Below are 23873 nucleotides of genomic sequence, written 5' to 3' on the forward strand. Positions count from 1 at the left end.
CTTTATAATTCTTTGGGTATATACCCAGTAATGGGATTGCTGGGTCAAATGGAATTTCTAATTCTAGGTCCTCCAGGAATCGTCACACTGTCTTCCACAATGGGTGCACTAATTTACACTCCCACCAACAGTGTAAAAGTGTTCCTATTTCTCCACATCCTCTCCAGCATCTGTTGTCTCCAGATTTTTTAATGATCGTCATTCTAACTGGCGTGAGATGGTATCTCAAGATGGTTTTTATTTGCATTTCTCTAATGACCAGTGATGATGAGCATATTTTCATATGTTTGTTGGCCTCATACATGTCTTCTTTTGAAAAGTGTCTGTTCATATCCTTTGCCCACTTTTGAATGGGTTTGTTTGTGTTTTTTTCTTGTAAATCTATTTTAGGTCTTTGTAGATTCTGGATATCAGCCCTTTGCCAGATTGGTAGATTGCAAAAATTTTCTCCCATTCTGTTGGTTGCTGGTTCACTCTAATGATTGTTTCTTTGGCTGTACAGAAGCTCTACAGTTTAATTAGATCTCATTTGTCTATTTTGGCTTTTGTTGCCAGTGCTCTTGGTGTTTTGGTCATGAAGTCCTTGCCTATGCCTATGTCCTGAATGGTTTCGCCTATGTTTTCTTCTAGGATTTTTATGGTGTTAGGTCTTATGTTTAGATCTTTAATCCATCTGGAGTTAATTTTAGTGTAGGGTATCAAAAAGGGGTCCAGTTTCTGCTTTCTGCACATGGCTAGCCAGTTTTCCCACCGCCATTTATTAAACAGGGAATCCTTTCCCCATTGCTTGTTTTTGTCATGTTTGTTAAAGATCAGGTAATTGTAGATGTGTGGTATTGCTTCTGAGGCCTCTGTTCTGTTCCATTGGTCTATATCTCTGTTTTAGTACCAGTAACATGCTGTTTTGATTACTGTGGCCTAGTAGTATAGTTTGAAGTCAGGCAGCATGATGCCTCCACCTTTGTTCTTTTTGCTTAGGATTGTTTTGGCTCTGCAGGCTCTCTTTTGGTTCTATATGAAGTCTGAAGTTGTTTTTTCCAGTTCTGTTAAGAGGGTCATTCATAGCTTGATGGGGAAAGCATTGAATCTATAAATTACTTTGGGCAGTATGGCCATTTTCATGATATTGATTCTTCCCAACCATGAGCATGGAATGTTTTTCCATCTGTTTGTGTCCTCTTTTATTTCCTTGAGCAGTGGTTTGTAGTTTTCCTTGAAGTGGTCCTTTACATCCTTTGATAGTTGTATTCCTAGGTATTTTATTCTCTTTGTAGCAATTGTGAATGGGAGTTTGCTTTTGATTTGGCTCTCTGTCTGTTATTGGTGTATAGGAATGCTTGTGATTTCTGCACATTGATTTTGTATCCTGAGACTTTGCTGAAGTTGCTTATCAGTTTCAGGAGATTTTTGGTTGAGACAATGGGGTCTTCTAAGTATACAATCATGTCGTCTGCAAATAGAGGCAATTTGACTTCCTCCTTTCCTAACTGAATACCCTTTATTTCTTTTTCTTGCCTGATTGCTCTGGCTAGAACTTCCAATACTATGTTGAATGGGAGTGGTGAGAGAGGGCATCCTTGTCTAGTGCCAGATTTCAAAGGGGATGCTTCCAGGTTTTGCCCATTCAATATGATATTGGCTATGGGTTTGTTGTAAATAGCTTTTATTATTTTGAGATACATTCCATTGATACCTAGTTTATTGAGAGTTTTTAGCATAAAGCGCTGTTGGATTTTATCGAAGGCCTTCTCTGCATCTATTGAGATAATCATGTGGTTTTTATCTTTGGTTCTATTTATATGATGGATTACATTTATAGACTTGCATATATTGAACAAGCCTTGCATCCCCAGGATGAAGCCTACTTGATCACAATGAATAAGCTTTTTGATTTGCTGTTTCCTTCGGTTTGCCAGTATTTTATTGAAGATTTTTACATCTATGTTCATCATGGATATTGGCCAGAAGTTTTCTTTTTCAATTGAGTCTCTGCCCAGTTTTCATATCAGGATGATGTTGGTCTCATAAAAGGAGTTCGGGAGGATTCTCTCTTTTTGTATTGTTTTGAATAGTTTCAGAAGATATGGCACCACCTCCTCTTTGTGTATCTGGTAGGATTCAGCATTTAACCTGTCTGGACGTGGACTTTTTTAGATTGGTAGGCTTCAGCCCTTGATATTGGTCTATTCAGGGTTTCAGCTTCTTCCTGGTTTAGTCATGGGAGAGTTCAAGTATCTAGGAATTTGTCCATTTCTTCTAGGTTTACTAGTTTATGTGCATAGAGTTGTTTGTAGTAACCTCTTATGGTAGCTTGTATTTCTGTGGAATCGGTGGTGATGTCCCCTTTATAGTTTTTTATTGCATCTATTTGATTCTTCTCTCTTTTTTGTTTTATTAGTCTGGCTGCCAGTCTATCTATTTTGTTGATCTTTTCAAAGAACCAGCTCCTGGGTTTGTTGATTTTTTGAAGGATTTTTTGTGTCTTTATCTCCTTCAGTTCTGCTCTGATCTTGGTTATTTCTTGTCTTCTGCCAGCTTTTGAGTTTCTTTGATCTTGCTCCGCTAACACTTTCAATTTTGATGATAGGCTGTCGATTTTAGATCTTTCCTTGCTCCTCATGTGGGCATTTATTGCTATGAATATCCCTGTAGACACTGCTTTAAATGTATCCCAGAGATTCTGGTATGTTGTGTCTTAGTTCTCAGTTTCGAAGAACATCTTTATTTCTGCCTTCATTTCATTGTTTATCCAGTCAACATTCAAGAGCCAGTTGTTCAGTTTCCATGAAGTTGTGCAGTTCTGAGTTCTAACTTGATTGTACTGTGGTCTGAGAGACTGTTTGTTATGATTTTGGTTCTTTTGCATTTGCTGAGGAGTGATTTACTTTCAATTATGTGTTCAATTTTAGAGTAAGTGTGATGTAGTGCTGAGAAGAATGTGTATTCTGTGGATTTGGGGTTGAGAGTTCTGTAAATGTCTATTAAGTTTGCTTGGTCCAGATCTGTGTTCAAGTCCTGGATTTCCTTGTTGATTTTCTGTCTCGTTGATCTGTCTAATATTGACAGTGGAGTGTTAAAGTCTCCCACTATTATTGTGTGGGAGTCTAAGTCTCTTTGTAGGTCATTAAGAACTTGTTTTATGTATCTAGGTGCTCCTGTATTGGGTGCATATGTATTTAAAATAGTTAACTCTTCTTGTTTTATTGATTCTTTCATCATTATGCAATGCCTTTCTTTGTCTCTTTTGATTTTTGTTGGTTTAAAGTCCGCTTTATCAGAGAGTAGGATTGCCGCTTCTGCTTTTTTTTTGCTCTCCATTTGCTTGGTAAATCTTCTTCCATCCCTTTTTTTTTTAATCTATGTATGTCTTTGCACGTGAGATAGGTCTCCTGAATACAGCACACTGACTGTTCTTGTCTTTTTATCCAGTTTGCCAGTCTGTGTTTTCTGATTGGGACATTTAGTCTGTTTACATTTAATGTTAATATTGTTGTCTGTGAATTTGATCCTGCCATTTTGTAACTGGTTGGTTGTTTTGCCTTCTGGTTGGCATTATTTCTTCATTGCATCATTGGTCTTTACCGTTTGGTTCTTTGTTGCAGTGGCTGGAACTGGTTTTTCCTTTCTGTGTTTAGTGCTTCTTTCAGGAGCTCTTGTAGGGCAGGCCTGGTATTGATGAAATCTTTCAGGAATTGCTTGTCTGTAAAGGATTTTATTTCTCCTTCACTTATAAAGCTTAGTTTGGCTGGATTTGAAACTCTGGGTTGAAAGTTCTTTTCTCTAAGGATGTTGAATATTGGCCCCATTCTCTTCTGGCTTGTACGGTTTCTACCAAGAGATCTGCTGTGAGTCTGATGGGCTTTCCTTTGTGGGTCAGTGACCAGACCTCTCTCTGTGGTTGCCCTTAGGACTTTTTCCCTCATTTCAACCCTGGTGAATCTGATGATTATGTGCCTTGTGGTTGCTCTTTTAGAGGAATATCATTGTGGTGTTCTCTGTATTTCCTGTATTTGAATGTTGGCCTGCCTTGCTAGGCTGGGGAAGTTCTCCTGCATAATGTCCTGAAGAGTGTTTTCCAGCTTGGATTCATTCTCCCCATCTTCTTCTGGTACACTGATCAAGCATAGATTAGGTCTTTTCACATAATCCCATATATCTTAGAGGCTTTCTTCATTTCTTTTCAACTTTTTTTCTCTTTGCTTGCCTTCTTGTTTTATTTCATTGAGTTGATCTTCAATCTCTGATATCCCTTCTTATGCTTGATCTGTTCAGCTATTGAAACTTATGTATGCTTCATGAAGTTCTTGTGCCGTGTTTTTCAGCTCATCACGTCGTTTATGTTCTTCTCTTAGCTGGTTATTCTATTTAGCATTTCATCTAACCTTTTCTCAAGGTTTTTCGTTTCTTTGCATTGGGTTAGAGTATGTTCCTTTAACTCAGAGAAGTTTGTTATTACTCACCTTCTGAAGCCTGCTTCTGTCAGTTCATCAAATTCGTTCTCCATCCTGCTGTGTTCCCTTGCTGGTGAGGAGTTGTGATCTCCTGGTGGGGGAGAAGCGTTCTGGTTTTTGATGTTTTCATCCTTGTTGCACTGATTTCTTCCCATCTTTTTGAATTTATATAGGTTTGATCTCAGGTAGCTGCTTGGGGAGGCGGCCTTTCTTTTGTCTGCCTGCAGAGGCACTGCTAGGCTGCCATGGATTCAATGGAGCTGCTGCATATTTTTCCTGCGTCTTATATTTGCTCAGGAAAATTAGGGCAGGTTCTGCAATGGTGGCTGCTGTTCCCCCCTGCCAAGCTCGTTCATTCCTGGTCACTCTCTAACTGATGTTCTGGGTATGAAACTCTGAAGTGAGAGTTTTTTACACTGCTAGGCTTTGTGGGGGGAGCCCTGTCCTGCCGTATGGCCTGTTTCCCTGTGTTCAGTTCCCCTTCTTTCTGGGGGGTGGGTAGCTCCGTCCCACCAGCTTTTTGGCTTCCTCGGCATCAGCCAGTGCTTCCACCTAGATCTATGCTGACAGCCCTGGCACCAGCCAAAGTTGCTGTTCTGCCCTGTCCAGGCAGCTCGCTGAGGCTTTCCAGCCCGGCGAAGAGCTCCTGCTCTGTGGGTTGTAGAGGGCTTGAGTGGAGCACTGTATCCAAACTGAAGTCCCAGAGGGGGAGATTCCCAGTCCTCCAGTCAGCTGTATGCACCACCTGGGTGGCGCAGTGCCCTGCCTTGCCTCAACCTGCCCTATTTGGTTTATACCCACTGTCCAACCAGACCCACAAAATAAACCTGGTACCTCGTTTGGAATTGTGGAGACCACTTGGCTCCTGCATCTTTTTCGCTGGGAGCTACGTTCCGGAGCTGCCTCTTATTTGGCCATCTTGGCACCTCCCGATAAATGATTTAACAAAGGTTTCATAGCTAGAAAGTGGCAGAAGTAGTCCTACTCAATGTGAGTAGAACCTATTGGTCAGGCAGACCTATTGGCAGGTTTAGGGGATCATCTAAAGTGTTTAGGGGGTCATCTAATGTGTTACAGAGTTATTGTTCTGAATATTTGACAGAGCTTTCAGGCTTCTGCAGATACATCAAAGTAGCTGAGAGTTTTTTTCCTTCATGTGTTCCTTGGAAAACAGTTGAACTAGAAAGAGAAGACTGGAACCCAGACTTGTGGTCCACTGTCTTCCACTACTTCATGTCATATTAAAAAGTTACATTGGCAATGGACAGACATTCCTCAAATGTAGACTCTAAAATACCAGTCAGCATGTTGGGATTCCCTTTTAGACTCACATTAGGAAACTCACTTAGTCAATTTACATGTTCATAAAGAAAATCACATTTTTACTAAGAAACTATAATTATAAGATCAAATTACTGATAATTTAATTTTATTTGCAGAGTTGTTGTTTCAGTTGTCCATTGCAGGCAGCAAACAGTTGAAAGCATGTTTTAGGGTTTAAAATAACCATATCATTATATCATGACTTTATGGGTAAAGGACTTGGGTGGGGCTTGTCTCGGTGATTCTTCTGTTCCATGTGTTATTGACAGAAGTTGTTTAGTGGCGTTCAGCTGGCAGATGTTCGACCTGGAAGGTCCAGGAAGGCCTCATCTTGTGTCTGTTCCTTTTGTGAGGAAGGCTGGAAGGTACTCTCAGGTGGGACTGTGAACAGGCACACCTATACATGGCCTTCCAGTATGGAGGCCTCTGGCTACTAGAATTTCTTATATAGCAACTCAGAGTTTCAAGAGCAAGCACTACAGCCGCATGGACTTTATGATAGCTTCAGGTGTCTCACAGCATCATCTCTGCTGTACTTTGTTGGACTGTAAACTTACCCAAATTCAAAAAAAAAGGGGGATATGGGCCCCACCCCATGAAGGGAGGATCAAAGAATGTTTTAAAAACATCATCATCCAAACTGTTACAGTTATTGTGCTGAATATTTGACAGAACTTTAAGGCTTCTGCAGAGATGCCCAAGTAGCTGGGAATTTGTTTCCTTCATCTATTCCTTGGAAAACAGCTGAACTAGAAAGAGATGACCAAGTACAGGCTAATAGATACAAATATAGGTTCTGAAGCCAATTTAATATGGATTCAAATAATTATCTTTGGGTAAGTGGTTTTACTTTCTAAGCCTGGGTTTCTCTTTTGTTAAAGCAGTTGAGTCATACCTTCTGGGATGAAAGGTGGGAGGCAGAATGCCTGCTAGAAGCTGATCCTAAGACTGTTTCCAGATAGAATAACTGGTGGACATTGAAAAAAGCAAGCAGTGGATACCAACTTCAGAAAATGTATAAGTAGCTGCTAATAGAACCAGAAAACCTGGACTTTTCCAAAGTGGCTTTTATGGACATTGAAGGAATATTATAGAAATTGTGGAAAACCATTATATGAGGAAAGGATTATGAGGTCCATTTGAGAAATATTGGGTTTAACAAAATTTTCAAAGCCTTGCAAGGCTTCTTACTTCCTTAAGCAGGCTTCTAAGAATCTCTAATATTAGCTTTGACTATCCAAGAAGGGAGATATTGTATGCAGCATTTTCAAAATTTATCTATCAAAGGACCATTTTTCCCATAGAATCTCTTTGGCTTAGTATTCCAGGCAAAACAGTTTGGAAAACATTAATCTATTATCAGGGTAATACCAACACGCACATATATGTTCTTCATACCAACTGTATTTATGAGGCATATTAAAGTTATTTTCTTATAATTAATGATTATTAATATTGACATGGTTACATATGAACAAAATACGGACACAGTTTGACATTGTGTAAATAATAATGATACAGTTCAACATTATGTACATTTCAATAAAAGACGAGAATCCCCATTTCAGATGAAAAATTATCCTTCCGATAACGACTAATTGATTAATTAGATAGATATTGATTTATTATCTCCTACGTGCCAGGTGCTGGTTCAGGCTCACAGAACAAAGCAGACAAAATTCTTGTCCTCATAGAACTTATAGTCTAATTGGGTAGGACAGAAAATGAACATTGTAAATATGTAAATTAATATAGTCTATTGTAATAAAATGATAGTCATTATGGAAAAATGGGGGGATAAAATGTGTGAGTGGTTTTGGTGGTGGCTTACAATCTTAAAAGGGTAATGAGGACGGGTGTAACTGAGAAAGTGGCACTTGAGTGATTAATTGAAGGTGTGAAGGCCCTGAGTCTCAGGACCAGAAAGAAAGACAGTCAGGCAGGTGCAGGTAAGAGAGGGAAAGAGTGGTTGGAGGTGAGAGCAGAGAATGTGATAAAATTGGGCATATCTTTCTAGACCAAGCACCTATCCAAGTCCTTTGTGTAAAGGTTTGTAGCCCTGAATTAAATGCAGGCTATGTAACCATGTGAGCAGAGGAGTGACATGATCTGAATTCTCATTTTGAAAGGATCCTTTTTGCTGTTAAACTGTACCTAGACTTATTGGGAGGGTGAGTTGAAGCAGGGAGATAATGGTAGACCATCCCAATAATTTAGGTGGGAGCCAACAATGGCAGTAACTGTTTATGTGGAAAGCAAGTCAGATATAGACTTTTTGAGTCTCTTTTGAGTAGACAGCAAACAAGATATCCTAGTGGATTACGTGTATGTGTGTGTGTGTGTGTGTGTGTGTGGGGAGAGAGAGAGAGAGAGAAAGAGAAAGAGGAATCAAGGATGACTCTGGGTTTTGGCCTGTGAACTGGAAGGATAAAGTCACTGTCAGCTGAGTTAGAGAATGAACTGGAATGAGTTAGAGAATTAATAAACTTAATAAGTCCCAGTTTGGACTTATTAAGTTAAGTATTGAAGCGGAAACTTTGGGAGGCTGCTGCTCTTCATGAATCTAGACTTTCAGGAGTGAGATCTGGGCTGCATGTGAATGTGTTTGTTTCTGTCACATGGATGAAATTCAAAGCAATGACACTAGTTGAAATCAGTAGTGGTTCCCTGTGTGCTTTGGGTCTTGGCAACAAGATTTGGCCCATAATCCTGGCAGAGGGCTGACATAGACCTCTGGTGACCAAGATGTTTTGAGTGATGAGTGTGGTCTGCAAGAGGCGCCCAGAGGAGCAGCACGCATGTTGTACCAGTGTACAAAGCAGGACAAACGAGCCTGGTGATGCACAGGCAAAGGTGCCATTACTGTGTCTCTGCATGGTTTAGAAAAATTACTTGACCTTAGGGTTTTTCCCTTTTTAGGCTGCATAGGAGGTGAGGCACTCTTAAATTCTTGTTCATCTTCAGTTGTTGTTTTTGGATTTGGAATTTGTAATGATGTAGAGTCCTTGTCTTCTTTTCTTTTTATTGTTTTGGCTACTCTACCTGCCAAACAGTTAGAGACCTACAGATTGACCCTAAATAAAAGTAGTCATTTTGTATAAAACATGAGATACTAATAGACATTAGAAGTGAGATGTTAATTGATTACTTAACCTGAATTTCATTGCAGATGATGCTAGCTGAATATCAGAGAGTGAAGTCAAAAATGCCTCCTGCCATTGAGCAACTGATGGTCCCTCACTTGGCCAAAGTGGATGAAGCTCTCCAACCTGGCTTGGCTGCACTGACCTGGACGTCTCTGAATATTCAGGCGTATTTAGAAAACACTTTTGCAAAGATCAGTAAGTGTGCCTAAATATTTACTATTTCTGAATTCTTTTAAAAATATTTATATATAAATTTATATAAAAAATATAAAAAATACATATATCTTCACATGTATCCCAGAACCTAAAGTGCAATAAAAAATATTTTTAATATACACTTTATATATAAATATATATATTTTATTGCACTTTAGGTTCTGGGGTACATGTGAAGAACATGCAGGATTGTTGCATAGGTACATACATGGCAATGTGGTTTGCTGCCTCCATCCCCATCACCTGTATCTGCCATTTCTCCCCATGTTACCCCTCCCCAACTCCCTACCCTCCGCTGTCCCTCCCCTAGTCCCCCTGCACTGACCCCAGTGTGTGATGCTCCCCTCCCTGTGTCCATGTGTTCTCATTGTTCAACATCCAACTATGAGTAAGAACATGTGGTGTTTGGTTTTCTGTTCTAGTGTCAGTTTGCTGAGAATGATGGTTTCCAGATTCATCCGTGTCCCTACAAAGGACACAAACTCATCGTTTTTTATGTCTGCATAGTATTCCATGGTGTATATGTGCCACATTTTCCCTGTCCAGTCTATCATCATTTAGGTTGGTTCCAGGTCTTTGCTATTATAAACAGGAACAGAAAATCAAAAACCACATGTTCTCACTCATAGATGGGTGTTGAACAATGAGACTACTTGGACACAAAGAGGGAGCATCACACACTGGGGCCCATTGGGAGTGGCTACAGGAGGGATGGTGGGAGGGAGGGTGGGGGAGAAATAACATGGGGAGAAATGTCAGGTATGGGGGGATGGTGGCAGCAAACCACCTTGCTATGAATGTACCTATGCAACAATCTTGCATGATCTGCACATGTACCCCAGAATCTAAAGTACAATAAAAAAAGTGGAAGAGAGAAAAAAAAAGAGATATAATACTCTCAAATATATGTAAGGTAGTGTATTCCATAAAATGCAATTTTCTGGAATGTGTACAGGTATGTTGCAAAGAAGGGCTCAAATATGTCTGGGAAATCCGAGAGGAGCAGTGGGATAGATGTCTTTGCTGGAGGACTTTTCAGAGCCTTTAACAGGCCAGCATCCAGTGGGTCTCCAAAAGTGGGCTTTTGCCTGTGGCATTTCCCAGAATTCCTTGGCTGCCTTCCAGGAGGACACATTAACACCTTACAGCTCTTCTGTGGCAGACAGTGTGGCACAGTTTGGAACATGGTAATGGGGGGTTTTTGTTTTTCCAGAAGGACTTAGACATTGCTATTCTCTTCTCCTAGCCAGTGTCTTCCACCTTCTCCTCTGCATGGCCCAATCCTCCCTACTCTTTTTTTTTTTTTGTCTTTTTGTTTTTTTCCTTTTTGTGGAGAACGGAGTCTCGCTACATGGCCCAGGCAGGTCACAAACTCCTGGGCTCAAGCTATCCTCCCTCCTCTGCCTCCCTAAGAGCTGGCATTACAGGTGTGAGCCACAGCACGGGCCCCAATCCTCCCCACTGTTATAGCCCAGAGTAAGCCTTGCTCCCAGAAGCCTACTCTGATTACGCTTCCTCCTGTGACGTCTTCCTCCCATGTCCTCCTGTTGGATTTACATTTGGGACCAGAGACTTTGTATTTCGGTTGTCTTCTAATGGTTTAGTACAGTTTCATCCTTCTCCCCAAGCAGACTGCAAAGGGCCTGAACATCAGGCTGTTTAATTTTTTTCTTTTTTTATTGTAAATTGACAGTTTATAATTTTATAGATTCGTGAGTTCTGTGAAGAGGGAGTTGCTTGGGGAAAAAATTTATGGGGTACAAAATGATGTTACAATTTATGAATACAATGTGAAATAACTAAATCCAAGCTGTTTAATTTATATAATTCTTTTGTGTTATTCTCAGTTGGGTGTGTAGTAGACACCCATATACCTGCAGATTCGTAATTGGAATAATTTTATATACTGAGTCTTTCTTCATTTCTTTATCAGGGTAACCCCAGTCATACCACTCAAGCCTATTACCTTATTTCTGGATACCTGTTCCTGGGCCTCCCTTTTAGATACCCCTCGTGAGGCCTCCTTTTACCCTCTCCCTCTCTCTCCCCTACCGCACCCCTCAGGTCTCTGTCTTGGTCTGGTATTTATGGCTGCTGATGGAGTACCTAGTCTATATATAATCTAAATTGTCAAGAGCTTTTCTTACCAGGAGGTTTTCACTTTACTTTTCAAAAAACTTAGGGTTCAGAAGGTCCAGCTATTTAAATATCCAGGTGCTTTATATATAGGAATACTTGAAAAGTACTGGGTTGGAAGGGAGTAGAGTGGGAAATTCTGGTTGAGCACATACCCCACCTTTGTTATGCTTTGTAGATTGGGAGCTGGACTCAAAAACAGAGGATATTGGAGTTTTTGAATATGAATGAATATCAAGTGAGAGATGCTAAATGGCTTTTAATGTTACATAGATACAAGAAATAACAATGAGTTTAGAACCCAATTTCCTTGCTCTAAATTAATATTTCTTCTAAAATATGCCTCCCCAGAAAATAAAACAAGAGGAAATTGGCTAAAATTTCCTAAGGAGGCACTTATGAAATGTATAAAGACTTCATAATAAGAGTTATCAGGGGGATGGGGAGCTGGGGAGAGATAGCATGGGGAGAAATGCCAGACATAGGTGATGGGGAGGAAGGCAGCAAATCACACTGCCCTGTGTGTACCTATGCAACAATCTTGCATGTTCTTCACATGTACCCCAAAATCTAAAATGCAAATAAAAAAAGAGTTATCATAATCAAATTAGAGCAGGCTACCAAGATAGACTTCAGTAATATCCTTCCTTTAGATGTTAGTATTAGAGCATTAACAATTTGGATGTTTATTAGAATGTTAGCTGGAAACAAGGAACTAGTTTCTAGAGAAACTTACTGTTTTTGTTTTCTATTATGTTTTTCTTTTTGTAATTCAAGGAACTAAAATAGAAGAAAGATTAAGTTTCTTTGAGAGAAAACTATGTAAAATCTCGAGAGCAGTTGGATTTTTATTGGATTAGTGAGACAATCCTTCTACTTATAGGTGGTCATTTGCATCATGAGAGTATGGATAATTTGGGACACTCTCCACATTACATCATCCTTAACTTGATCACATCACAATCCCTTTTGCCATATAAGATAACATTCACAGGAGATTAGGATGTGGACCTCCTTGGAGGCCACTTTTTTCAGCTTAACACAGATGTCCTTAAAGATGAAGAAGCAGTCAGTTAGAGAATTTTATTGCTCACACATACTTAAATGAAAGTGTTGGCTCTCTTTTAGTATTGAATCAATTTACCAGGAAGAACTATTTGGTATCTTGAGTAGCATCTTTAATAATTATCTTGGAAATAATAGAAAATGTTTACACTTTTATTCTTTTTTTAAAAATTTTATTTATTATACTTTAAGTTCTGGGGTACCTGTGCAGATCATGCAGGTTTGTTACATAGGTGTACATGTGCCATGGTGGTGGTTTGCTGCATCTGTCACCCTGTCATCTACATTAGGTATTTCTCTCTTTAGGAAATAAAGGTATTTATTTAAGGAAATGTTTACACCTCTGATACGTCATTGGTATGTAACATTGACTTTTCTGTATTCAATTTCAGTTTTATTTCCTAGGAGAAAGGTATATTAGAAAAAGAGAAATTTTACTGTATGGCATCTGTTGAAAAATGTATTACCCTTAGATGGCTATCCATTAGGAATCATTCCCACTTTTGATGTGCCGTTGTTGTTAGTTTGCTTCAGAGTTGGTCTTTGCATCCATCGAACTTAACATTCAATATTACTTCAGCACAACTAAAAATAATGTAATCTGTGATATTTACAGTGAAAGAAAAATTAGAGAACTTTTACTTCAGTAAAATTCGTTGAATACTTCTTGTGGAATAGGCACTGGGTTAAATGTTGATGTAAGGATAAAACATATGAATTCTAAAGAAGATAAGACACGGGGTAGACAATATGGTATCTATGGAGATGGAAGGATGCCCCATCTGTGGTTTTACAGGAGGAGGGACTGCTTGAACGCCCACAGATTCACCCCGGGAACTCTGTGGTGAGATATGCGTGAGCGGTGTCTTCAAGTATGAGTGAGAGTTAGGTGGGCAGGAACTGGGAAACTGGTTACAGAGAAGGAACAATGGCCCCAGGAAATAAAACAAAAGGAAATTGACTAAAATTCCCTCAGGGGTATTTATAATATGTGTAAAAACTTCATAATAAAAATTATCATAATCAAATTAGAACAGGCTACCAAGATAGATTTTCTGCTTACAGGATATCAGCATCAGAGTGTTAGTAATTTGGATATTTTATTAGGGATGACCAAATGTGAAACAGTGGGAGTCCAGGGGACGTATGTAACTGAGAATCTTTAAAGCTGATTTTAATCAAGTGTGGATTTTTAAAAAAACAAAATTACTTTTTGTTTTTCCCTGCAGAGGACCTGGAGTTGCTCCTTGACAGGGTCAATGATTTGATTGAGTTCCGCATTGATGCTATTCTAGAAGAAATGGGCAGCACACCTCTTTGTCAGCTTCCCCAGGAGGGGCCGCTTACCTGTGAAGAGTTTCTCCAGATGACAAAGGTTATTAGAAGCTTGATTTTTTTGTTTAAAGTTTTTTGGTGATTCATTTTCCTATAAAGGTCACTTTTTTGAAGTTTAAATTAGATTCGTTTCTCTACTTGCAATGCTCTGTGATAGATGTGATTCAAACATGGAATCTACTGACAGTAATTTGCCAATGAAGAGAAATATATCTAAGCAGTCACTTAGCTGTGAGGAGTGAATCATCTCAGATCAGTAGTAGAGAAATTGACATAGAACACATTTTGAATTTTTCCATTTTTTAATGAAGAATAGAAAACCTTGCGGATGTGCTTCTCATAAGCTAGGGCTAACTAACGAAGCAATTGTTTTGAACAGCTTCTAGACAAAATTTCTTCTTTAAACATTTCTGTTGAGGGGTATTTCCCAAACTAGTATTCTATAGCACAGATTCTGGAGCCATTGCTGGGAATCCTGAGAGAGGCAGGGAGTAAGTGCAAACTGCTTAGGGTGAAGACTGTACTTACAGATCCACTACCTATTAACATATTAAGATAAAGCCCCATTTAACTTTTTGTAGCTCATTACTTCTCCAACACATGTGCAAATGGGACGTTTTCTTCCCTGTGCCAGGAGTAAGCTCCTGGGAGCAGCACTCCATGAAGCGCCCCTTCAGGAACATCCTGGTAGCTTCATTTACAATATTCCCAGTGGGTGTCCTGAGGATAAGGACTCCTCAATCATGATTTTAGTATGGTGTGTCGGGGTCCTCAAGACCACGCACACTAGGAGGACTCACGGAACTCAGCATGTAGGTGCACTGCCCTGACATAGTTAAGAGACGCAGCTGGATCATAAGGAACAAAAACTGGCGGTGTCTGGGAGACCCTGTCCAGGCTTCTTCATGCTTTCTCCCTCCTGTGAGGGCTCACATGGAGCTCACCGTCCCCTCTGTGCAATGTTTCTGTTCAGGGAAGCCTATTAGAGACTCAGGGCTCAAGGTTCTTACTGGATCTGGTCACTCACTCTGCTTAGCATGGACCAGAATTCCAGACTCCCAGAAGGAAGCGGGGGTTCAGCATTAACTACACTGTTTGCACAAGCAGTTTAGGCACAGCGAACTATCTTTATCAGAGGGGCAACAGGGGGCCCTGCCAAAAGCCAAGCTTCCAGACGCCGGCCAAGGGACCACCTCCCGAGCAGGACCTCCTAAGGAGAGCAGTCTCAGGCCTGCTGTGTTCACCCTTTCCTGCGTATATGGCAGGTTATATTAAGTCACTCTATGCTTAAAACGTACTGTCTACATTTTAGAAATTTCTAGTCCCTCCTCCTCACACTTACTAACTGTGGGTACGCCTAACCACCCCCTTGTTCTTTGTGATGGTTTAAAAAATGATCTCTTCCTCTGAGAAATCACTTGCCTCCATGGTTTTACTCTTACCCCTTTTCTGATGATTGTTTTATTAAAAATACGTTTGTTTTAAATGTAAAAGAAAGTTTTAGAATATTTTAAAAATGGAAAAAAACAGCCTTTTAATCAATCATATCACCATTGTAATATTAATGCATTTTAAGCTTTTTAATAAAGTTGTGATCTCTATTCCACATACAACAGGTTTTGAATAGTGCTTTTTTCTCCTTGTTAACACTTCCTCCCAAAATGTTCCTCATGTGGCTACATAGCTTTCATAGGCAGCCTTTTAATGGTGCCTTCAGAATATTCTATTGAGGTGATACACTGTAATTTACTTACCAGTTTCTTATTGCTGAACCTTTAGATGGCTTCCAAAGTTTTGATATTTTGCCAAGAGCTGCAATAAATATATTCATGTATCATGTATTTTCCCCTTTAATATTATTCCCTCCCCCAAAATAAAATTATTGTGTCAGAGAGTATGGCCTTATTGGATGGCTCTTGATATTGGTAGCCAAATTGCTTCTCAATAGGATGTTACCAACTTATAATGCCACCAGCAATACAAAAGAACCAGCTTCACGACCTTCCAACAAACACTGTTTACTACTTTTAGTTTAAGTATCAAAATCATGGAACCCAATTTGAATTTGCTTTGTTGATTACCAGTATAGGTATTAATAAATCATTTATCTTGAATTTGTTTATTTTGCATAATTCAATCATAGAGAGAAATGAAAAGGATGATGAAGAAAAGGAGTACCTGATAGCAAGTTGTGATTTCATGTCCATGGTCAGTGATGACTTCTGTGATTAGATTTGAAGGGAGGAAGTGAGAGTCTAAGCCATGTGAACATTTTAGGAGAAGAACATGCCAGGCAGAAAGAATAGCATGTGCAAAGGCCCTGAGGTGGAAGCATGTTGTAGCTGGAGAAGGGTGTTGAGTTGAAGTACATTGGGTGTTCATATGCTCAGGTGGAAAATCAATAGAGAGGGAGAAAGGGGTAGGCTTGTTTTCTGAGGAAGCCAGAGAAGCTGTGATTCAGAACTCAGATTGTGGAGTTAGCCTTGAATAAAAGGAGAATGATTGCATTCACTGAAACAGGAGGAAGAGGGGCTCAGGATGATGGCCAATTTGGCTTCTGCATGAGGGCAGTGGGACTTGTTTGAGTCCCCTTGTCACGAACTCAGTTTGCTTTGTGCTGTAGAAATCAAGGTCATTCTTTGAGTATCATGAGGAAGGATGGTGTCATGATTTGAAGACATGGATTTGAAGACACAGCTATTATGGGCTTGGTAGAGGGAAGTGGCTATAGTCATGTTGCTGATTCCTAAGAAGCATTTGAGGCCAGGTTGAGTTTGGGTACCATGAATTCCCAGTGCCAAGCATCTGCATCAGCATGACCTATGTGTGCCGATGGAGAGGGTAGGTCACCTGGTTCACCTGGGTTGGGCTTCTCCTGGGTGGGGCAGTGGAAGGTTGAGAGAGCGATGGAGCAAAGAATACTAGCAAAACAAAGTTAAAGTGTGAAAGCATGTTAGGAGAGGGCATGAACCAGGGAGTACGGGTGAAGAGACCTGGAGTAGATGTGGAGTCTGGTGGGTTCTTGGTTTGCCAAAGCTGAAACATCATGGGAATGAGGAAATGGTGGGGCTCCATGCTGATTATTCAAGGAGGATACCACTCAGGATTCAAAGACAGGCCCTTTTGGTGAGTTTCAGCTTTTGGGTTTCATCGTGGAGGTTAGTTGACATGAAGCAGGATAAGTGGAGGCAGCATCTTTCATTTATTTTGTTTGTCTTAGGGGATATTTTAATGAGTCTATTTATTACTTCTTTTTTCTCATTGTGTTTATATTCTGCTTTGTTAATTTCTATGCTGTTCACATTTTTATGGTTATGCCGTCTCATAGAAAGTTAAGAGATGTAAACAACATTGCTAGAACTATACTAGTCTTTGAGAGGCTATCAATTCCATCTTCTAGAACCCTCAATATAAAGGAATTTTATGATTTCAAACATGTGTCTGTATTAGTGAGAGGACTGAAAGAGCTACTGGAAAGTTAATTGAGGATTCCCTGTGAGAGCTGGCCCTGAAAATGGAGACCACATGTGTGTTTCTCTCCAAGGTAGAGTCAGAGGACTTAAGATTCACACTTTAAAAAATATTAGCATTCTCTCAGAGAATTGAGGAGTTAGTTTATATAAAATGAGATGAATAACCTTTGCAAATATTTAGGCCCTGTGGTTGTATGTGATTTTTCAACCAATAATAATAATGAGCACTTCCTGTGTGCTTACTTTATGTTCTTTAGTGTTTTACGTGCATTTATTTTATGGAATACTTGCAAAAACTACGGTGAGCTCTGCCATCATCACCATTATACATATGCGGGAATTGAAACTGAGATGGATTTTCAGGATCATGCAGAGCAAGGATTTGAATCCTAGTTTCAAGCTGTATAAGTGTATAATGCTGGAAGTTGGAATGGAGCTGGACACTGCCCAGCTGATGGTCTATTATTTCATGGGCTTACTTTCCAACTAGGTCGTAAACCACTGATTCTGTCTGTACCGTCCTTCTCTAACTATCTGTCTACCTAATCTCCTACAGAATTGATCACCATGCCCCAAATCACGTTAGTTTATATTTATTAAATCCGTTCTTGAGAAATGTACAATATAGTTAGAGGGGTAGGTAGTAGTTTTGAAATTAATGAGGAGTTGACTATGGTTTGTCGGCAAAGACAAGGAGAGAAAGAAGGGTGGCTGGATCTAATTTATGTGCTATGAAGGATCTGATTTATGTGATGGAAGAAAGGCTGCTGGTAGCTTTTGGAGGTATTTTCTCTATTGCTGGAGAAGTGCCTCTAATTTTGGTCCATCTACACTGCTCCACTTGGTGCCCTTGTCCTTAACACATTCCTTTATAGGACACCTGGCCTGTGCTGGAGTGAAGAATGTGGCTAAGCATCACTGGGGCTAAAATCTCACCTGGAGGCTGAGCCACAGCATTGCTATCAGTGCTTCTGTGCTCCTAAGAGTTAGATAAACAATGTACCACTGTGCTGTCTTCTTTTTTTTGTTAGGATCTTTGTGTAAACGGTGCACAAATACTACATTTTAAAAGCTCATTAGTGGAGGAGGCAGTCAATGAGCTTGTAAATATGTTGCTGGATGTGGAAGTTTTATCTAAAGAAGATAGTGAAAAAAAATCCAATGAGAATAGTGTGAATTCCAAAAATGAAAGTTCAGGTAAGGGATGGGATAATGAAAGGGTCTTGTTTCTCTATGACATTTACTGAAAACTAAAATGGAATTTTCTACATAGCTATTAATTTCTACTTCTATAAACATCCTCCCAATTTTCTAATGATACGTACAAATCTGAAATTATGACCCTGAGCATATTGTAGTGGCTCTATGTTGTTAATTCCCACTACTTTTGGTTAAACTGCAAACATGCACTTTGCCTTGGCCCTTGTTAGCTTTCTTTACATTTGTATGTGAGTGGGTGTTTTATTTTACCTTATCATTACATTTGGATGGATTATTGATTGGAATTCCCCTCAGAGAGTGTCTATACTAGAGCAAACCTTTTGCAGGGCAGAGGAGAACACTGAGATGTGAAGAAGTGAAATTATCCCCCCGAAGTTTTAGGGCTATTGGTGGGAGGTAGCACCAGAACCCAGGCCAGTGGGGGCCAGTGTAGCTTTTTCAGCCGTAGTTCCTGCCTCTCTTGTTGGCTGTTTTCTCATATTGAGAAGGATATGCTTCCATCAATCCATCTGGTTCCTGATTTCCTTCTCCTTTCTTTTCGATGTCCTCACTTCCTGAGAAGTGTGATGTTTAAGTGATATTAAACTGCATGTAATTTATCCTTTAATTGCAATAGATGATTCTATCTATCTATCTGTCTGTCTCTCTGTCTGTCTGTGCATCCATCTAACTTATCTCTTTTTCATCTTGTGTTAGCAAAAAGAGAAGAAGGAAATTTTGACACCTTGACATCATCCATCAGTTCTAGGGCTGATGCCCTGCTTTTGACAACAGTCTCGAGGAAAAAGAAAGAAACTGAGATGTTAGGGGAAGAAGCCCGCGAGTTGCTCTCTCATTTCAACCATCAGAACATGGATGCTCTTCTGAAAGTTACAAGGAATACACTAGAGGCCATTCGCAAACGCATTCATTCCTCTCACACAATTAACTTCCGGGGTAATAATCTCATGTGGTTTACCTAGTGGATGATCAGGCATAGTTGCTGGTTTGTGTGTGTGAGCGCGCACACATGTACATTCTTGTTAAATTTAAATAATTAAAAAGTAGCCACCATTTATTTAATGCCTTCTTGTAATATTAAACATTATGAACTTTGATCATTCCAACAGTTAAGTAGATACTATCATTACTCTCATGTTAAATCAGAGAACTGGAGCACAGCACAGGGAGGTGAAATAGTTTGCTTAAGCTTTTGTTAATAACATGAAAATTGGTAGTATTTTAGTCTTTTTGTAATAAGATGAAAATATATAAAATTATTTTAATTGGTGAAAGAAAAAAGTACATGCTTTAAAAGAAGTTATATGGAAAAGATTCTTTCATTGTTGAATCATTAGGTTTGTTATCCAGTCTTACAAAATGGAAACATCTTACTAATGTCACATTCATCAAAGGATATATATTAGTGTTTTACTATTTTTATGTTAATTTAGTATTTTCTAGCTGGTTTCCTCATTTTCAATATCATCATCTTTTCCTCAGCACAGTTCAGAAATAGGTGTTGTATTTCCCAGGTGGGCCACAAAATTCTGTCAAATCTAGAGGCATCTTGAAATTAAATTTTAAGTTAAAAATGGTAAAAAGAAAATAAATAATAGTAATTAATGAAAACTTAAATAATAGGATGATAATATCTTTTTACATATCTTGAATTTTGGAATTTAAAGGGAAGCATCTTTAATATGTAATTAAAAGTGTGTAAATAAAAGTAGAAACTCTGAAAGTTTTTTTTTTGTTTGGTGCCATGGCTTATTATGTTTTACTTTATTCAAGATGAAGGATAGTTCTTTTCTTTGAGACAGGGTTATTATTAGAACTTAGTAAATGTTGGCTGATAGGCTAAATATTAAATCACAGTTATTTCCCAGCTTTTATATTACAGATATTTGCAACTATGTAAAGTTATTTATGATACACATATATATACACATACATGTCTATATCTACATACCTATACCCATGTTCAACCTTATAAGCGCCTTCAATATGAATGGCAAATTACTCTTTATTTCTTTTCCATTTTTTAACTGCCCCAAGTTAGGATTTCACACACCATGGTAGGAAAGGCCTATTTTTATCTGAAATTCCAAAGTGGCTATTTGTTCTAACTTTGGCTTATTCTGATAGTCCCGTTTTTCATTCCTGGCTTACTTAAGCTACATTTAACTAATTTGTTGGTATCCTGTTATTTAGAAGAATCATCTTTAATATTTTAGAGAAGTGTTTATAATTAAGCCTGATCGCACACAGTGGGTTGTCTTTATGGAGGGTATTCTAAGAAGTTGTAAACAGCAGAAAATGCATTGGATCCCCCTGAACTGCTCTGTTATATTGAACAAAACTAGATCCTCCATTAGTTTTAATTGACTCATTCATTCAACAAATATTTCACCAATTTTATACCTATTATGTATTGTTTTAATTTTTACAGTTAAAAAGAAACAAATCTTGTTTTAAATGAAAAACGTGAATTCTTCCTTGTTTTGGGTTAATTCAGACAGTAACAGTGGCTTTAACATAAAGCAGAACAGTGTGCCCATTTTCCGGGCAAGTGTCACTCTGGCCATTCCCAACATCACCATGGCCCCTGCCCTGGAAGATGTACAGCAGACCCTGAACAAAGCTGTGGAGTGCATCATCAGCGTCCCGAAGGGGGTCGGACAGTGGAGCAGCGAACTGAGGTCCAAGGTGGGTATGGGGTGCAGAAATGGTTTCATATGGAAACCACTTTTTTTTTTACACATGGGACAGAGCTGAACAGTATCCTTTTACATTGTAGAAAAAGATACAAGAAAGAAAAATGGCTGCTTTGCAGAGTAATGAAGACAGTGATTCTGATGTTGAAAATGAACTTCAAGGTAAATGTTCTTTTAGTTTTTTAAAAGAGGCACTGTAAATCAACATTAATTGAGTTTAAATGTTTTTTAACCCCTCCATGTAATTCTCAACTTATTTTAGATCAGAATATTAATCTGTGAGCCAATTTGAAGTTGACAAAGTATCAAGGTCCACATATTTTAATATCACCATTTTAGTTGACTTCTGTTGATATGGTGAATCACATTTATGTATTTGCATATATTGAACCAATCTTGCATCCAGGGGATAAATTTCACTTAATCATGATGAATGATCTTTTAAATGCACTGTTGAATATAGTTTGCTAGTATTTTGTTGAGGATTTTTGCATTTATGTCCATCAGTGATATTAACCTGTAGTTTTTTGAAATTGTAGCATCTGTGTCTAGCTTTGGTATCAGGGTAATGCTGGCCTTGTAAAATGAGTTTGGAAGTATTCCCTTCTCTTTGATTTTCTTAAGAGCTGGAGAAATATTGGTATCAGTTCTTTAAATGTTTGGTAGAATTTAGCTCTGCAACCATCTGGTGCTAGGCTTTTTTTTGATGGTAGACTTTAAATTACTGGTTTGGTCTTTTTTTCTTACTATTGTTCTGTTCAGATTTTCAGCTTCTTCTTGATTCCATCCTAGTAGGTTATATGTTTCTAGGAATTTATTCATTTCTTCTAGGTTGGCACAAAATTGTTCTTAGCATTCTCTTAATAATTTGTATTTTTGTATTATCAGTAGTAATAGCTCTTCTTTCATTCATGATTTTATTTACTTGAGTCCTCTTTTTTACCTAGTCTAGCTAAGGGCTTGTCAATTTTATATAGCTTTTCAGAAAACCAATTTTTTATTTTGTTCATCTTTTCTATTGTTTTTCTAGTCTCCATTTCATTTATTTATGTTCTGATCTTTATTTCCTCCTTTCTGCTAACTTTGGACTTGTTCTTCTTTCTCTAGTTCCTTGAGTTGTAAGGTTAGGTTATGTATTTGAGAGATCTACCTAGATCATTAAAGAGACAGTCTTTGGGTAGGAGCGGTAGAAGTTATGGCACTTGGTGCATGTCCTAACACCTTCCAGAAAGAATAGGTCGGCCTAGAGTTATCGCTATGTGAGCCAGAGGGAAGACTGATGAATGCTGAGCTCTGGCTCCAGCTGCTGGAGGGCTCCTGTTTCTTTGCCCCATTAACTCCCTGATGTACAGTGTTTAGAAGCCAGACCATCAGATAGCCACTCACTAAAGGGTGTGCCAGGAGCCCCTTCCAGAAAGAAAATGGAACATTTTGATCCTTTTCTGCATTGCTTTGAGGGGGTATAACCCCTGGTAGTATTTCCATGTCTATTTAAAACTACCTTTTTGCCTGAGTAGGGATGGTGGCATGAGGCTATGGGTCAAAAAACTGTTGGGTACTGTGGTCACTATCTGGGTCATAATACCATTTGTACACCAAGCCCCAGTGACATGCAATTTACCCACGGAACAATGTGTATCCCCTAAACTTAAAATTGAGAAAATTAAAAATAAATAAAAACAAAACAAAAAATGAACTATCTTTCTGTTTTGTTATCTAGGGAAATTTGCGTATGCCTAATGCCTTTTGTTCACCTACCTAAGGGATTTAGGATTGAGTCCTTTGGAAGGTGGCTGCAAAAATTGGGTCATTCAATGCATAGCATTAACCCCATCTAGACAGAAGCAGAAGGCTGTGTTTTTAAAGCCCCTTCTCTGCACTGCTCCTGGGGGATAAAGCCTGTTGAAGTGCTTTGTGTGCTCATATTAAATGGCCACTTCTTCCTGTGGTCTAGAGAGACACACAAATGCCAGTCCCCTCTGCTCCCACAGATAGGAGTATTAGAATGTAGTCCCTTGGGTGGAAGCTGTAAATGTTGGGGCACTAGATGTGAGGGAGAAACAAGAGGCCATGATTTTAAAGCCCCATCTTTGCACAACTTCCACGGAATGAAGCCTCTGTAAGTGCTTCATGCCTGGGTAAAGCCATCACCTTTCCTTGTGGTCTAGAGAGACTCTTGTGTGTCTAACACTACACTCTCAGAGTTGGTCAATTAAGAGCCAAACCATGGGGAACCTTAAGAGTTACGGTGACCCATGTGAACCTTAAGAGTCATGGTGATACAAATCCTCGTTTCCGCAGAGAGAAGCTGTGTGTTGCCCATCCTTTTCCCAATTCTATGGTTCAGTGTCCAGGGCAGGATTCATATCCAAGTGTGTCTCCACTTTTCCTACCCATTTGATGTGGATGTGTTTTTGGTTATAACGTAAGTAGGAGTCTCTCCATGAGTCTCTGGCTTTCTCTCAGGTGGAATTGATCTGAGAATAGATGTGCACTAGGTGTGTCTGTGGGTGGAGGGAGAGCCAGGACCTTCTCATTCAGCCACGTTGCTGACTTTACTCTTCTCAGTCCCCAGATTTTTGACCTTTTTGGCCAACCACTTATTTGCCCCAACTAATATCATTTGCTTCAGGCAGTTGTGAAGTTAAGCAATTTTTGCTGATAGTCTTTTGACAAATGCCATGGGGATAGGACTTTTTTTTTTTTTTTTTTTCCTCAGGGAGTTCTGAGTCAGGTCAAATAAAAACAAACTAGTTGAATGAACAAGGCTTTTCCAGGGAGCTCCCAGACAGCTCAAAGAGTGGGAATTCT

At 39.1% G+C, this 23873-nt stretch overlaps 1 protein-coding gene across 4 annotated transcripts in view; it reads left to right on the forward strand.

Annotated features, from left to right (window-relative positions):
- The window catches only part of DNAH5 (dynein axonemal heavy chain 5), a 362294-nt gene that overhangs the window by 125798 nt on the left and 212623 nt on the right, over positions 1 to 23873 (forward strand). For all 4 annotated transcript variants that reach the window (XM_032279092.1, XM_032279095.1, XM_032279094.1 and 1 more), the window contains 6 exons: positions 8944 to 9115; positions 13567 to 13712; positions 18177 to 18342; positions 19063 to 19302; positions 20864 to 21054; positions 21146 to 21224. In XM_032279092.1, coding sequence (XP_032134983.1) covers positions 8944 to 9115; positions 13567 to 13712; positions 18177 to 18342; positions 19063 to 19302; positions 20864 to 21054; positions 21146 to 21224 — 994 coding nt within the window. The remainder of the gene's footprint in view (positions 1 to 8943; positions 9116 to 13566; positions 13713 to 18176; positions 18343 to 19062; positions 19303 to 20863; positions 21055 to 21145; positions 21225 to 23873) is intronic.

The sequence above is a fragment of the Sapajus apella genome, unplaced genomic scaffold, assembly GCF_009761245.1.
Source record: "Sapajus apella isolate SASKATOON/1434 unplaced genomic scaffold, GSC_monkey_1.0 scaffold11, whole genome shotgun sequence".
In the NCBI taxonomy this organism is placed as follows: Eukaryota; Metazoa; Chordata; class Mammalia; order Primates; family Cebidae; genus Sapajus; species Sapajus apella.